Source organism: Ceratotherium simum, chromosome 16, assembly GCF_057802395.1.
Source record: "Ceratotherium simum simum isolate JZ-2026a chromosome 16, ASM5780239v1, whole genome shotgun sequence".
Classification (NCBI taxonomy): Eukaryota; Metazoa; Chordata; class Mammalia; order Perissodactyla; family Rhinocerotidae; genus Ceratotherium; species Ceratotherium simum.
Window position 1 is genome coordinate 11,732,041 of NC_141915.1, and position 12,446 is coordinate 11,744,486.

Below are 12,446 nucleotides of genomic sequence, written 5' to 3' on the forward strand. Positions count from 1 at the left end.
AGCCTATTAGCAGCAGAGCCAAGATTAGAAACCAGGTTGCCTAACTCTTAATCACGTAAGTGGTTGTACTTTATCATTTCCTATGTTTGTCTCAGGACTTTTTCATATGTGTTACTAGATCAGAAGCACCTCGAGGGCTCCCTTCATGTTAGTGGAGTAGCTTTCTTAGAGTGGAAACTGTCGCTAATCAACAATAATTTATTGAGCCTTATGGGAAGTGCTCTTAGGTTTATTATTATTGTTTTTAATTGAGGTATAATTGGCATATAACATTATACTAGTTTCAGGTGTACAACACAGTGACCCGAGACTTATATATACTGCGAAATGATAGTCACAATAGGTCCAGTTAACATCTGTCACCACACATAGTTACAGAATTTTTTTTTCTTATGATGAGAACATTTAAGATCTACTCTCTTAGCAACTTTCAAATATGCAATACAGTATTCTTAGCTGTTGTCACCATGCTGTACATTACATCCCAAGACTTATTTATTTTATGACTGAAAGTTTGTACCTTTTGCCTCCCATCAGGATTATTATTTTTAATAACAGCTTTATTGATATATAATTCACATACCAGAAAATTGATCCTTTTAAAGTATTTTAAAGTGGTTTTTAGTGTATTCACAGACTTACCATCACTGCTAATTTCAGAACATTTTCATCAACCACAAATAAAACCCATTATACATTAGCAGTCACTACCCATTCCTCCCTCCACACAGCCCCTGGAAACCAGTAATCTACGTCTGTCTCTATAGATTTGCCTCTTATGGGCATTATGCATAAATGGAGGCATACGGTATGTGGCCTTTTGTATCTGGCTTCTTTCGTTTAGCAAAATGTTTTCAAGGTTCATCCATGTTGTAGCACTTCATAGCTTTTTATTGCCAAATAATATTCCATTGTATGGGTATATCACATTTATCCATTCTTCAGTTGATGGACATTTAGATTGTTTCTACTTTTTGGCTACTATGAATAATGCTGCTGTGAATGTTTCATGTACAGATTTTTGTGTGCACGTGTGTTTTCAGTTCTCCTGGGTATCTACCTAGGAGTAGAATTGCTGGGTCTTGTGATAACTCTCTGTTTTACATTTTGAGGAACTGCCAAGCTGTTTTCCAAAGGACTGCACCATTTTACATTCCCACCGGCAATGTATGAGGGTCCCACATCCTCGCCAATGCTTGTTATTGTCCATCCTTTAGATTATAGGCCTTTTAGTGGGTGTAAAGTGGTATCTTGTTGTGGTTTTGGTGCACATTTCACTAGTAACTAATGATGTTGAACATCTTTTCGTGTGCTTATTGGCCACAGTATATCTTCTTTGGAGAACTGTCTATTCAGATCCTTTGCCCATCTGTTAACTGGATTATTTGTCTTTTTTTTTTTTGCATGGAAAGATTCACATTGAGCTAACATCTGTTGCCAATCTTCTTCTTTTCTGCCCCCCTCCCCAAAGCCCCAGTCCATGGTTGTATATATCTAGTTGTCAGTCCTTCTAGTTCTTCTGTATGAGCCGCTGCCACAGCACGGCAACTGACAGACAGGTGGTGTGGTTCTGTGAACCCAAACCCAGGCCACCTAACTGGTGAGAGCACCGAACTTTAACTACTAGGCCTTCAGGGCTGGCTCAGTTATTTGTCTTTTTATTGTTGAGTTGTTATTGAGGAGTCCTTTTCATATTCTGGATACAAGTCCCTTATCAGATACAAGTCCCTTATCTGTTTACAAGTCCCTTATCTGATATATAATTTACAAATGTTTTCTTCCTTTCTGTGGGTTGCCTTTTCACTTTCTTGATGGTGTCCTTTGAAGCACAAGAGTTTTTAGTTTTGATGAAGTCCAATTTATCTTTTTTTTTCTTTTGTTGCTTGTGCTTTTGGTGTCATGTGTAAGAAACCATTTGCCTGATCCAGGTCATGAAGATTTACTGCTATGTTTTCTTTTAAGACTTTTATGGGTTTAGCTCTTACATTTTTAGGTCTGTGATCCATTTTGAGTTACTTTTTGTGTATAGTATGAGGTAGGGGTCCAACTTCATTCTTTTACATGTGGATATTGAGTTGTCCTGGCATCATTTGTTGAAAAGACTGTAGGATGGTCTTGGTACTTGTGTCAAAAATCAATTGACGACAAATTTAAGAGTTTATTTTTGGATTCTCAATTCTAGTCCATTGATCTATATGTCTGTCATTGTGCCAGTATCACACTGTCTTGATTACTGTAGCTTTGTAGTAGGTTTCAAAATTGGAAATGAGAGTCCTCCAACTTTGTTCTTCTTTTTCAAGATTGTCTCTTCTGGATCCCCTGCATTTCCATATGATTTTTAGGATAAACTTGTCAATTTCTGCAAGAGGCAGCTGGGATTTTGATAGAAGTGCATTGAATCTGTAGATCTTAACAATGTTAAGTCTTCTGATCCGTAAACAGGGGCTATCGTTCCATTTACTTAGGTCTTTTTTAATTTCTTTGAACAGTGTTTTGTAGTTTTCAGTGTATACATCTAACCCTTCTTTGGATAAATTTATTCTTTTTGATGCTATTATAAATTGAATTGTTTTCTTAATTTCTTTTCTTTCTTTTTTTTTTTTGTGAGGAAGACTGGCTCTGAGCTAACATCCATTGCCAATCCTCCTCCTTTTGCTGAGGAAGATTAGCCCTGAGCTAACATCTGTGCCCATCTTCCTCTATTTTGTATGTGGGATGCTGCCACAGTGGCACCAGGGATGGCTTGATGAGTGGTGCATAGGTCTGTGCCGGGGATCCAAACCTGCAAACTCTGGGCCGCCGAAGCAGAGCACACGGACTTAACCACTACGCCACCGGGCTGGCCCCCACTTGGTCCTATTCTTGAGAAACTCAAACTCATCGTGAAGGTGAAATTAAGGTTAAAATTCATGGGTAGGATAGCTTGTGGTCGGCTAGAGTCGCGAGGGAAGACTTCCTGAAAAAAAAAAACTTGAGATTTGGCGTGGCTGAAAAGAGAGGTCATTTTTAGGCCGGTCGCCCACGTGAACCTAGAAAAAAATGGGCATGAGTTGAGTGAGGACACAGGCTCTGTAGAGCTGTTATAGACGAGAACAGGAGTTAATCACCCAGATGCTGCTCACTCACCACTCAGGCTGCCTCACTTCACTCAGAGCCCTGTTGCTCCTGGATCTTCCTATACCTTCCATTCACCTGTTAGTAAGTCCCTAAAGGGCAGTGTTTTCCAAAATGGGTCCGCTGACCCTCTGCTTAGAATCACCCAGGGTATCTGTTAAATATTCAGATTCCTGCTCCTCACCCCTGGCCTGTGGTGCTAAAAGAGAATCTCTGGAGGCGGATCCTGGGAATCTGCTTCCCAGGAGATTCTCATGTATCTGGACGTTTGAGAACCACCACCCTAAAGCACCCTGTAGAGCGGCTGTTCCCAAGCTTTTCTGCCCTATTCAGGCCCCGCAGCCCCACTCCTACTTAGCAGATGATCTTCCCTCCTACGTAATCATTAAAGTCAAGGTTGTTGGGTATTCATGGAGCTCCCTCGTCTTTCTTCCTCCCTACCTCAGAAGACCAGTGTCTCTTCTCTCTTCTTGTCCTTCTCTCTCCCTCCTCTCAGTAGTTACCCAGACTGCTGAGAACAAAGAGTTTGAGCACCAAGAGAAAGAGCGGGAGAAGGCCTACAACAGCGTCATACAGAGCTGTGCCCATGTGCAGGGGGCAAGCCAGGGCTGCCTGGGGGCTTCCCAGGAGTACAGCACCTCCCTCTGGAGGCACCTCTACTAGATCACCATTGAAGAGAGTCACCAAGCACACAGACAGGCACATAGTTTAAGGGCCCACAGTAGAAGCCACATCAATGCATGAATCATATTTGAACGGTGGTATGCATTTCTGGGCATTCTGAATCCTTGGGTATATGTGTAAGAGAGAGTAGACACTGCTGTATTTTATCACAACTGTAAACCAGTGGAAGATGCAGTTACACACTATGGGATACACACATCCATCTATACACACGCATATATATCAGAAAAAATTAACTCGTCAAGCATCATCAGTCTCTCTTTTTGTCTTTTTCCCTTCCACAAGCCTGAGAGATCTTCCCTACCTTGAAAACCCCTTTGGCCCTGCTGCCTACTCTAGCCATCGTCTGATTTCCCCCTTCCTCTCCAAGTTTGACTTCTCCAGAGAAGGTGCTGCACCCATAGCCTTCACTTCCGCATCACTCCCGCCTCCTCCAGCCCTGCTGTCTGCCTTCTGCTCGCTCAACTGCAGTTCCCACAGAGGTTCCCAGGGCTTCCTGGGTGCTGAGGCCAGTGGTGGTGTCTGCCGTCCTCTCTGACCGTTTGCTCCCCTGGTGTCTGTTCTCCTCCTCCTCTCCTGTGGGTAGCACGGGGCCATTCCTCCGGGGCTGGTGCCGGCTCTTTCTTTCTTTCCTCATATACTCTCCCTGGACCTCCTGTCTCCCACTCTCCTACTCTCCCACTCTCGCACTGAAGAGTGTCCTCTAAATCTTCCTTTCCAGACCCGTGTTTCTAACTGCCTGATACACATTTACTCCTGTGTGTCCCCTAGTGTCTCAAACTCCACATCCAAACCTGTCCTTAGGCATGGCATGGCCTTCCTCACTCTTAAATTCCTGTCACCAACTGAAAACTTAGGCAGCCTCCAAAGCCCAGCTCAGACACCGTCTCCTCCAGGAAGCCTCCCTGAGATTCCCAGCCAGGATTTGATTCTGTCCCCTGAAACCATGAAATAGACTTTTTACCCCATCGAACTCCCTCTTAGTTGGTGTGAAGAAGATGAGGCCCCAAACAGTTAAATACTTGCTCAGGGACACACAGCTGATGCTCAAGTTCTCCCTAGAAAGTCACTCTAGTGCTTTCTCTACTATACTGAGCAGGTCCTTAATGCCTTTAGTGCTTTTGATTGCTCTTATGGCATATAATCATACAGTGCCACACGTCAGTGTTGGGGAACTTGCCCTGTCTATAAAATTATAAGGTCCTTGAGGGGCCCTCCGTGTTTCTCACACACCGTTGAGTTCCCCATTGTACCTAGCTGAGGAATTGTCACACAGTTGGTGCTCAGTAAATATTTAACAGATGAACAAAATAAGAGAAAGTTGCCTGATAGATTTTCCCTGATTAGGGCCCAGCCCAACGCAGGGTAGATGTAGATCCTCAGAAAATATTTATTGGTTGGTTAATGATGGGACAACTTTAAATATCAGGTTGAGGTGTTTGGACTCTTCTGGAAGCAGTGGGGAGCTGTGCTGGTTCTGGGCAGAGAAGAGTAAAGTTAGGAAAGCGCCATTTTAGGAGGGTTAAATCTGGCGGTGGCAGCAGAGGGGAGAGTGGTGAGGCAGGAGGGAGGAGCACAGGGATTGGTCTGGGGTGGCAGCTTCGGAAATTGAGAGGAAGAGACAAACGGACATTTTGAAGGGAGAAAGGACACGGTGGCCGATGTGGAGAAGGAAGGAGGGGGAGCAGAGGATGGTGCAGAGGTGAGATTTGGGTGTGGAAAATGGTGCTGCTATTGAAAAGCGGAGAGGGGTGGCCTCTGGGGCACGTGCTGTGGAGGATGTTAGGCACCAGCACTGCCGTGTCACATGCATGGTCTCCGCTTAAATCTCAGAATAACCCTTTCAAAAAGGTGTGGTCATCCTGATTTGTGGGTCAGGAAGTGGGCTTGAAACCATGAAATCAGTATCTGAACCTAGTGCATCTGACCTCGAAGATTGTTCTTTCATCTCTCAGTGACACCCAAATGTATCTTTCATCTCTCAGTGACACCCAAATGTATCTTTCATCTCTCAGTGACACCCAAATGTATAGGAAGGAGAAGGATTTGGAGCTAAGATTACAAAATAAAATCTATTTGTGCTGATTTGAGGAGATGGTGGTGTATCATTTATGACTCTAACAGGCCTGTCATATTTTACCCTCTTAGGTTAGGAGCATCCAGAAAATCATGACCCTAAGTCCTTTTTCCTGTCTCCATCCATCTCAGAAAGAACTAAGTTAGATGTAAGAAAGGACTTCCCAACAGTCCGAGTTAAGAGCCGTGAAATGGATGAGCCCGTTTGGGGGAGATTGTTAGGGAGCTGTATTCCTTTTGAGTCTGGATTTGTAGATAGACAAGATGACTCCTTCCAGGTTCCTTGCAGCTCTCACATTCAGACAAACCTCTCATTAGCCCCACATTTCTCCATTTCCTCCTTTTCCTGTGGGGCCTGCTGTTTTTTTTTTTTTAGACCTTCCGCTGGAGCTAAATAATTGAACATAGAACCACGAAATTCTTGGTCTGGTCAGCCCAGGCTCCTTGGGAGCACATGGAAGGAGCCCCTCTGCAACTTTGGTCAAGTCTGCCCCAGAGTGGGTTTGGGATGTCTTTTCAGGCTGCTGTGTGCCAGGTCCTGGGCTAGTGCTGCACACACTGGCGAGCAAGGAGGGTTCAGTCCCTTTCCTCTGGGAATGTACAGACAAGTAAATACACGGGTACAGTGCATGACGACACGTGCTGTGATAGGGGAGGGCCAGGGAGCCAGGGCACATTTCCAGTCCTCCTGTTCCCCCTCTGAGGAAATGGGCAAGGACAGCGTACAGTGAGGACTGGCTGGTGTCTCCCTGGTCTCTCCAGCACGCCCAAGTCATGTTCCTTCTGCTCACTGCAGTGGGTGGAGGGTGAAAGTTTCTTTTGGTTTGTTTGGTTTTGTTTTTTGTTTTTTTAGAAATCCTATATTGGTTTTCAAAATCAGGGAGAAAGGAGTTTTAGATTATATACTTTCAGGATTATCAGCACAGAGGCCTAGGCGTTACCTGGAGAGTTTGTTTCCTTGTGACATGCTCACTTTGTGCCTCCCCTCTCAGTCCTGCAGGTGGCGGGAGGGGGCCGCACCGTGAACCACCAGCCTGTTTTGCGGGAGGTGCGCTGTGCAGACTGGAGGCTGAGGCTCACTCTCAGCCTGCAGCTCCGCCTCCCCACCTCTCGCTCTCCCTCTCCCTCTCTGTCTCAAAAAGAAGTCGTGCCACAAGGGTGTGGGTGGCCTCCCAGCAGCTGTGCTGCTCAGCCGGCTGGCCTGCTCCTGGCCCGGCAGGCAATGACCCTCTTTGGAAGCTTTGTTTGAGCCCTTTGGGCCCTCTCCTCCTGGCACCGCTTGGCTCTGGGAAAGTGGGAACCGAAAGTTCTCCCTTCTCACCACCCCTCCCAGCGGCATCTCACTGTCACCTGCTCTCCTTCCCTCCCGGGTCCCTTCTACCCGCAAATGCCCCAAACCTTGGCCTGGAAGCCCTGGGTCTCAGGAGGACTGGGAAGAGGGGAAAAGGATAGAAGGATGGTGGCTCTCAAATTCCAGCACCTGCTAGCTTTCCTCATCCCTGCTTTTAAAAAATAAAATAATAACAATGATAATTAACTTTTACTGCACACATGCTCTGTGCCAGGCACTGTCTTAAGCATTTTATGGGCATTGCCTCATTTCAAGTTGACACCAACCCCAGAGGATCCCCATTTAGCAGATAAGGCCACAGACTCTCAGAGTTCGTCAGTCACTCAGTTTTAAATCAGGAGCATGTCTGAAAAGCCAGCTGGGCTCTGACTTCTATTTGCTGTCACCTCCTTCTGGCTTTTCCCCTAGGACACGAACTCTGAACCAATCCAGGAGAAGGGCAGCTAGCCATCAGGGTTCCTTGAAGCCCCCTTGTAATATACTATTTAGTCTTCACTTAGCTCCTGATTGAATAACCAACCCCCGAGCTACATAATCCTGTTCTGAAGTCCTGACACCTTATTCCTTCTCTCTCCCTCGTCTCCCCTGCCCCAGGACCCTGCTGGAATCTTTGAGCTGGTGGAGGTGGTCGGCAATGGAACCTATGGACAGGTGTACAAGGTGAGACTCTGATGGCGCAGAAGTGTGACCCTCTTCCATGGGGCCCTCTCAAGAGGGGTGGAAGAAGTGGGCCTCGGGTCTGGAGATTTGAGGGCGGGCTGTGGGAGATTGCAGAGGCTGGGGGCTGGGGAAAAGGGAGGGAGGATCTGGAGAGAGAGGAGAACACAAGTAATGAGGGAAGGAAGCAGCAAGAAGTGGGGTGTTTTTGCTGGCCTCTGCCTCTGGGTTTAGCACTAGTCCTGGGTGTGGCAGGAACAGATCTAGAGCTGGGTGGGGTGTGGAACAGCACATGTGAGGGCTGTGGGAAGGGTCTGGGGATGTGTGTGTGTCAGAGCTCACTGGGGAGTTCAGAACAGAGCTCAGGCCAAAGGTGCAGGTTTGGCTTCTCCCAAGACCACAGAGACCCACAGGACTTGGAGTTGGTGGGACCTCATGGGTGACCTGAGAGGGGAAGTGGTTTCTTGAGCTCCCACAGCTAGCCTGCAGCAGGGCTGGAGCCAGAGCTCAGGCCTTCTGCTTTTGAGGCTGCCTCTCCCACAGAAGTGGCATTTCCTCAGCCACTGATTGTAGCTTTTAGCCTGGCCAGCCCAGCCCTCTCACGTGGCCTCACCACTGGTCACACTTGGATGGGGGGGAGGTGGCGACAGCAGAGAGATGTTCAAGGTGGATGCTGCCCCAGAGCTGGAGGCCCCCAGAGCACAAGCCATGCTTCTTCGTCTCCAGATACGATGCTGGGTCTTGTCACAAGTCTCCTCTGCATCTCAGGGGTCTGTGTGTCCTGGGTCATTGGCACCACCTGCCTTTCTCTTACCCTTCTTCCCTGTAAGCTTTGGGAAACAGGCACCCCCCTCCCCCTGTCTCTTGCCTAGTCGTTGCCATGGAAATAGTAGCACTGTGTTCTGTTTCTCTGGGCTTAGGGTCTTAAATGACTGTTGGGGATAAAAATAATGCATGGTTGGCAATACCCATGTCCATCTGCACCAGGGGCTACCTTCCTCCACCCTGCTCTTCCCCAGGAAGCCTTGGGCTTTCCTGTCCAAGCTTGAGATGGCTCCTAGGGATTCCAGAAGGATGAGGTAGGAGGAGGGGGAATGGCACGACATACTCTAGAAGGAGAAGTTTCTTTCCAGTAGCACTGGTGACAGGGCATCGACACGTGTCAGCCCTTCTGTGTTTCCCCTAGTTCCCTAAAATCTCAGCTGTCTTTTTTCTTTCCTGTCAACAATAATAAAAAGCCTTGGCGGGGGGGTGATTCTGGGGAAGGCCTCCTGTCCAGAGAGGATGGGACGGAAAAGCACCGAGGCAGGTTATCTTGCACAGAAGATGCCAGAGAGGCAGAGCCTCTCCCTCCCCAGCCTCCTCCCCAGCTCCCTCTGCCTCCAGCCGAGGATGGAGACGGTACCCTTTGCTCCCCACTCTAACTTTCAAACTGTAGGAAGTCCAAGCCCTAGAGGCTGGAGCAGAACATACGTGTCTCTCACTCGTCTCTTCTGAGTGTTATATGGGAGGAGACCCTTCAGCCTTGTCAGGCTCAGTGCCTGGAATCCAGCCTTCATAGTTTTTCTGCAGCCCTCTGTCTACCCTTATGACCAACTGACAACCTGAGGTGTCTAGCCACCATGAGGAGTACTTTCTAAGACAAAACAGCCAAAAGGTGTGCCCTGTCCCGGAATCAACCCCCTCTGAGTGGAGACCCAGATCCCTCCATGCTCGGCTCTCTGTCCTGTAGGGTCGGCATGTCAAGACTGGGCAGCTGGCTGCCATCAAGGTCATGGATGTCACGGAGGTAGGGAGCGGCGCAGGCAGAGGGAGGGTGGGAGCACTGAGAAGGGGGTGAGGGAACTCTCAGGGCTCACCTGCTCCCATTCACCTAGGACGAGGAGGAAGAGATCAAACAGGAGATCAACATGTTGAAAAAATATTCTCACCACCGCAACATTGCCACGTACTATGGGGCTTTCATCAAGAAGAGCCCCCCTGGAAACGATGACCAGCTTTGGGTGAGAAGTGCCCTCGGCCTGCCCCTCTGCGGCTCCTTGCCCTGCCCTGGCTCCAGGCTGCTCTTTGGCACTCGGCGTCAGGGCCCAGTCTCCTCTTGCCAGCCCTCCCCTTCAGTCTACACAGCCTCTCCCGTGTCTGGATCCAGAGGGACCTCCTGACTCATACGGAGTCTCCCACACATTGCAGCCTCTTGTCCTCTGAGCGTTTTGGTGGCAGGGGTCTGGGGTTTGCCCCCACCTTTCCCCTGACCAGTACCTTACCCTGTGTCCAGCAGGCACTTAATAAGTAGTGAGCAATGGAATCCTAGCGAGGGCTGGAAGAGACCACAGGGAGGTTAGCCATCAGTTCTCCTGTCTGTGCACAGCTCCTGGGAAAGCAACAGACCAAAATATTTGTGGGTGGCCACAGGGCTCAGACCCCTCCCAACAGTGCACAAGCCCTTCTGGATGATGATTCTAACCAGAGCTTGCTGTAGCTCTTGGGCCTCCCCCAAATTCTCTCTTGGCAGAACATTCCTAAGAGTCATCGCCCTCCCTGGCCTGGCACTGGTGCCAGGCTGATTCCCCAGCCTCGCCCTTCCTGGTACTCAGCCCAGCCCCCAAGAGAGAGCAGCAGATAGCATGGCCATGGCTGTGGGGGATTTGGAGCTGTCTCCCCTCCCAGCAGTCTGCCAGACAAGTACTTATTGAGGACCTTCTGTGTACCCTGCACGGATAGGCATGTGTCATGGTCCCTGCCTCCAAGGCGCTTAGTCTTTTTGGGGACAGGTGTGTGCTTGCACACACACACACACTCACAGACTCGTACACACAAAGAAAGGGAGTAACATGCCAGGTAGGTTTACCTGCCAACTGTGTGGTGGGAGATCATCGAGGACTAGAGGCTAGGTGTGTGTGACTGGGCGCCCCCTTCTGGACCTGTTGGACACCGTCCTCCCCTTCTCCCACTGTGCTCTGCTGTCGGAGGGGGAGGCCTATGCAAAGGGCTTTTATTATTGCCTGTGCAAATATGCGTATCTCGTCCAGCCTTTTTCTGCCTTGGATGAGGCTTTTAGAAAATGTACAGTGAAAACATTTGGACAGGCATACTCATCCCAGGGCACTGATTTGTCCCTGCCTCTGGCTCTCAGTGGTTCTTCCCTTGAGGTGCTATCTCCCGGCCTTGGCGCAGCCTCTGTGTGCTGTTTCTGCTGCAGTCTCACACCAGGTTTCTCCTGCAGCAATCTGTAGCCCCGTACCCTGTCTCGGCCTCCTGCAGACCTGTGGAATTGCTGATTCTTAGCCCCTTTCTTGCCTCTGGGTCAGGTGTTGGCAAACTTTTTCTGTGAAGGGCCAGATAGTAAATATTTGAGGCTTTGTGGGTCGTAAAGTCCCTGTCTCAACTACTCACTTGAGCTGCTGCACCATGAAAGCAGCTGTGGATAATACATAAATGAATGGGCGTCAATGTATCCCCCAAAACCTTTATGTAGGATACTAAAATTTTAATTTCATAGGATTCTTCTTTTCATTTTTTCCAACCTTTAAAAAATGTAAATACCGTGCTTAGCTCACTGGCGTATTTTGCCGACCCCTGAGGTTATGGGTCCCCATGAGGATCTGATGAAAGCATTGGACCCTCCCCCAGGGAAAACACACATACCTACATCGTTTCGCCTACAATTTCAGGGAATTTTTGGACTCCTATTCTGGACCCAGACCGTCTCCCTCAGCCCCACCTGCCCTGTTTTTCCCCTTTCTCTCCTAACTCTGGAATTTCTGTGGCCTTCGTGAGGGGTCTCGAGGCCCCTGCTCTCCAGCTCATACCCGAGGCCTCTGGTCCTCCTCCAGAGGGCTGCCCAGGGAAGGAGGCCTTGCCTGACCGGTGCTTTTCTTTCCGGTGCCTCCCTGGGACCACAGCTGGTAATGGAGTTCTGTGGTGCTGGTTCTGTGACGGACCTGGTAAAGAACACAAAAGGGAACGCCCTGAAGGAGGACTGTATCGCCTACATCTGCAGGGAGATTCTCCGGGTGAGCGCCAGGCCCCTCCCTTGCCGCCTCCTGGGCCACCCCTGGCTGGAGCTTCTCCCTAGACACGGATCCTCCCCATGTTGGGGGGGATGGAACTGTGCCTCTTCAAGGAGCAAATGGCCTGATGGGGATGGGGAGGAGGCAGAGTCCTGACCTTGGGGAACCCTCAGACTGTTGGAGGAGACAAGTGCCTCTGTTTCTAGGCTCTGCCACTTCTCTGCGTGCAGCCCTCAGCTGCTGGGAATTCACTGGAGCCTTCACTCTGAGGAAGCTCCCCACGACAGCTCTGCCTGTACTTGGGCTGCTCCTTCAGCTCAGCCCCGTCCAGCCTGATGGCTCCTCCTCCCCTGGGCTCAGGTCCATGGCCTTGCTCTTTGCTACCCCCTCCAACACCAAGACTAATTTCCCCCACTCTCCTGCCCAGGGTCTGGCCCATCTCCACGCCCACAAGGTGATCCACCGAGACATCAAGGGGCAGAACGTGCTGCTGACAGAGAACGCCGAGGTCAAGCTGGGTACGCTGATTCCGGCAGAGGCAGATGGGCCCTCTC

The 12,446-nt window shown here is 49.3% G+C and overlaps 1 protein-coding gene across 8 annotated transcripts in view; it reads left to right on the forward strand.

Annotated features, from left to right (window-relative positions):
• Positions 1 to 12,446, forward strand: part of MINK1 (misshapen like kinase 1) — a 50,987-nt gene that overhangs the window by 25,246 nt on the left and 13,295 nt on the right. For all 8 annotated transcript variants that reach the window (XM_014789618.2, XM_014789614.2, XM_014789615.2 and 5 more), the window contains exons 2-6: positions 7,820 to 7,885; positions 9,615 to 9,671; positions 9,760 to 9,885; positions 11,785 to 11,895; positions 12,320 to 12,410. In XM_014789618.2, the coding sequence (XP_014645104.1) occupies positions 7,820 to 7,885; positions 9,615 to 9,671; positions 9,760 to 9,885; positions 11,785 to 11,895; positions 12,320 to 12,410 (451 nt within the window). The remainder of the gene's footprint in view (positions 1 to 7,819; positions 7,886 to 9,614; positions 9,672 to 9,759; positions 9,886 to 11,784; positions 11,896 to 12,319; positions 12,411 to 12,446) is intronic.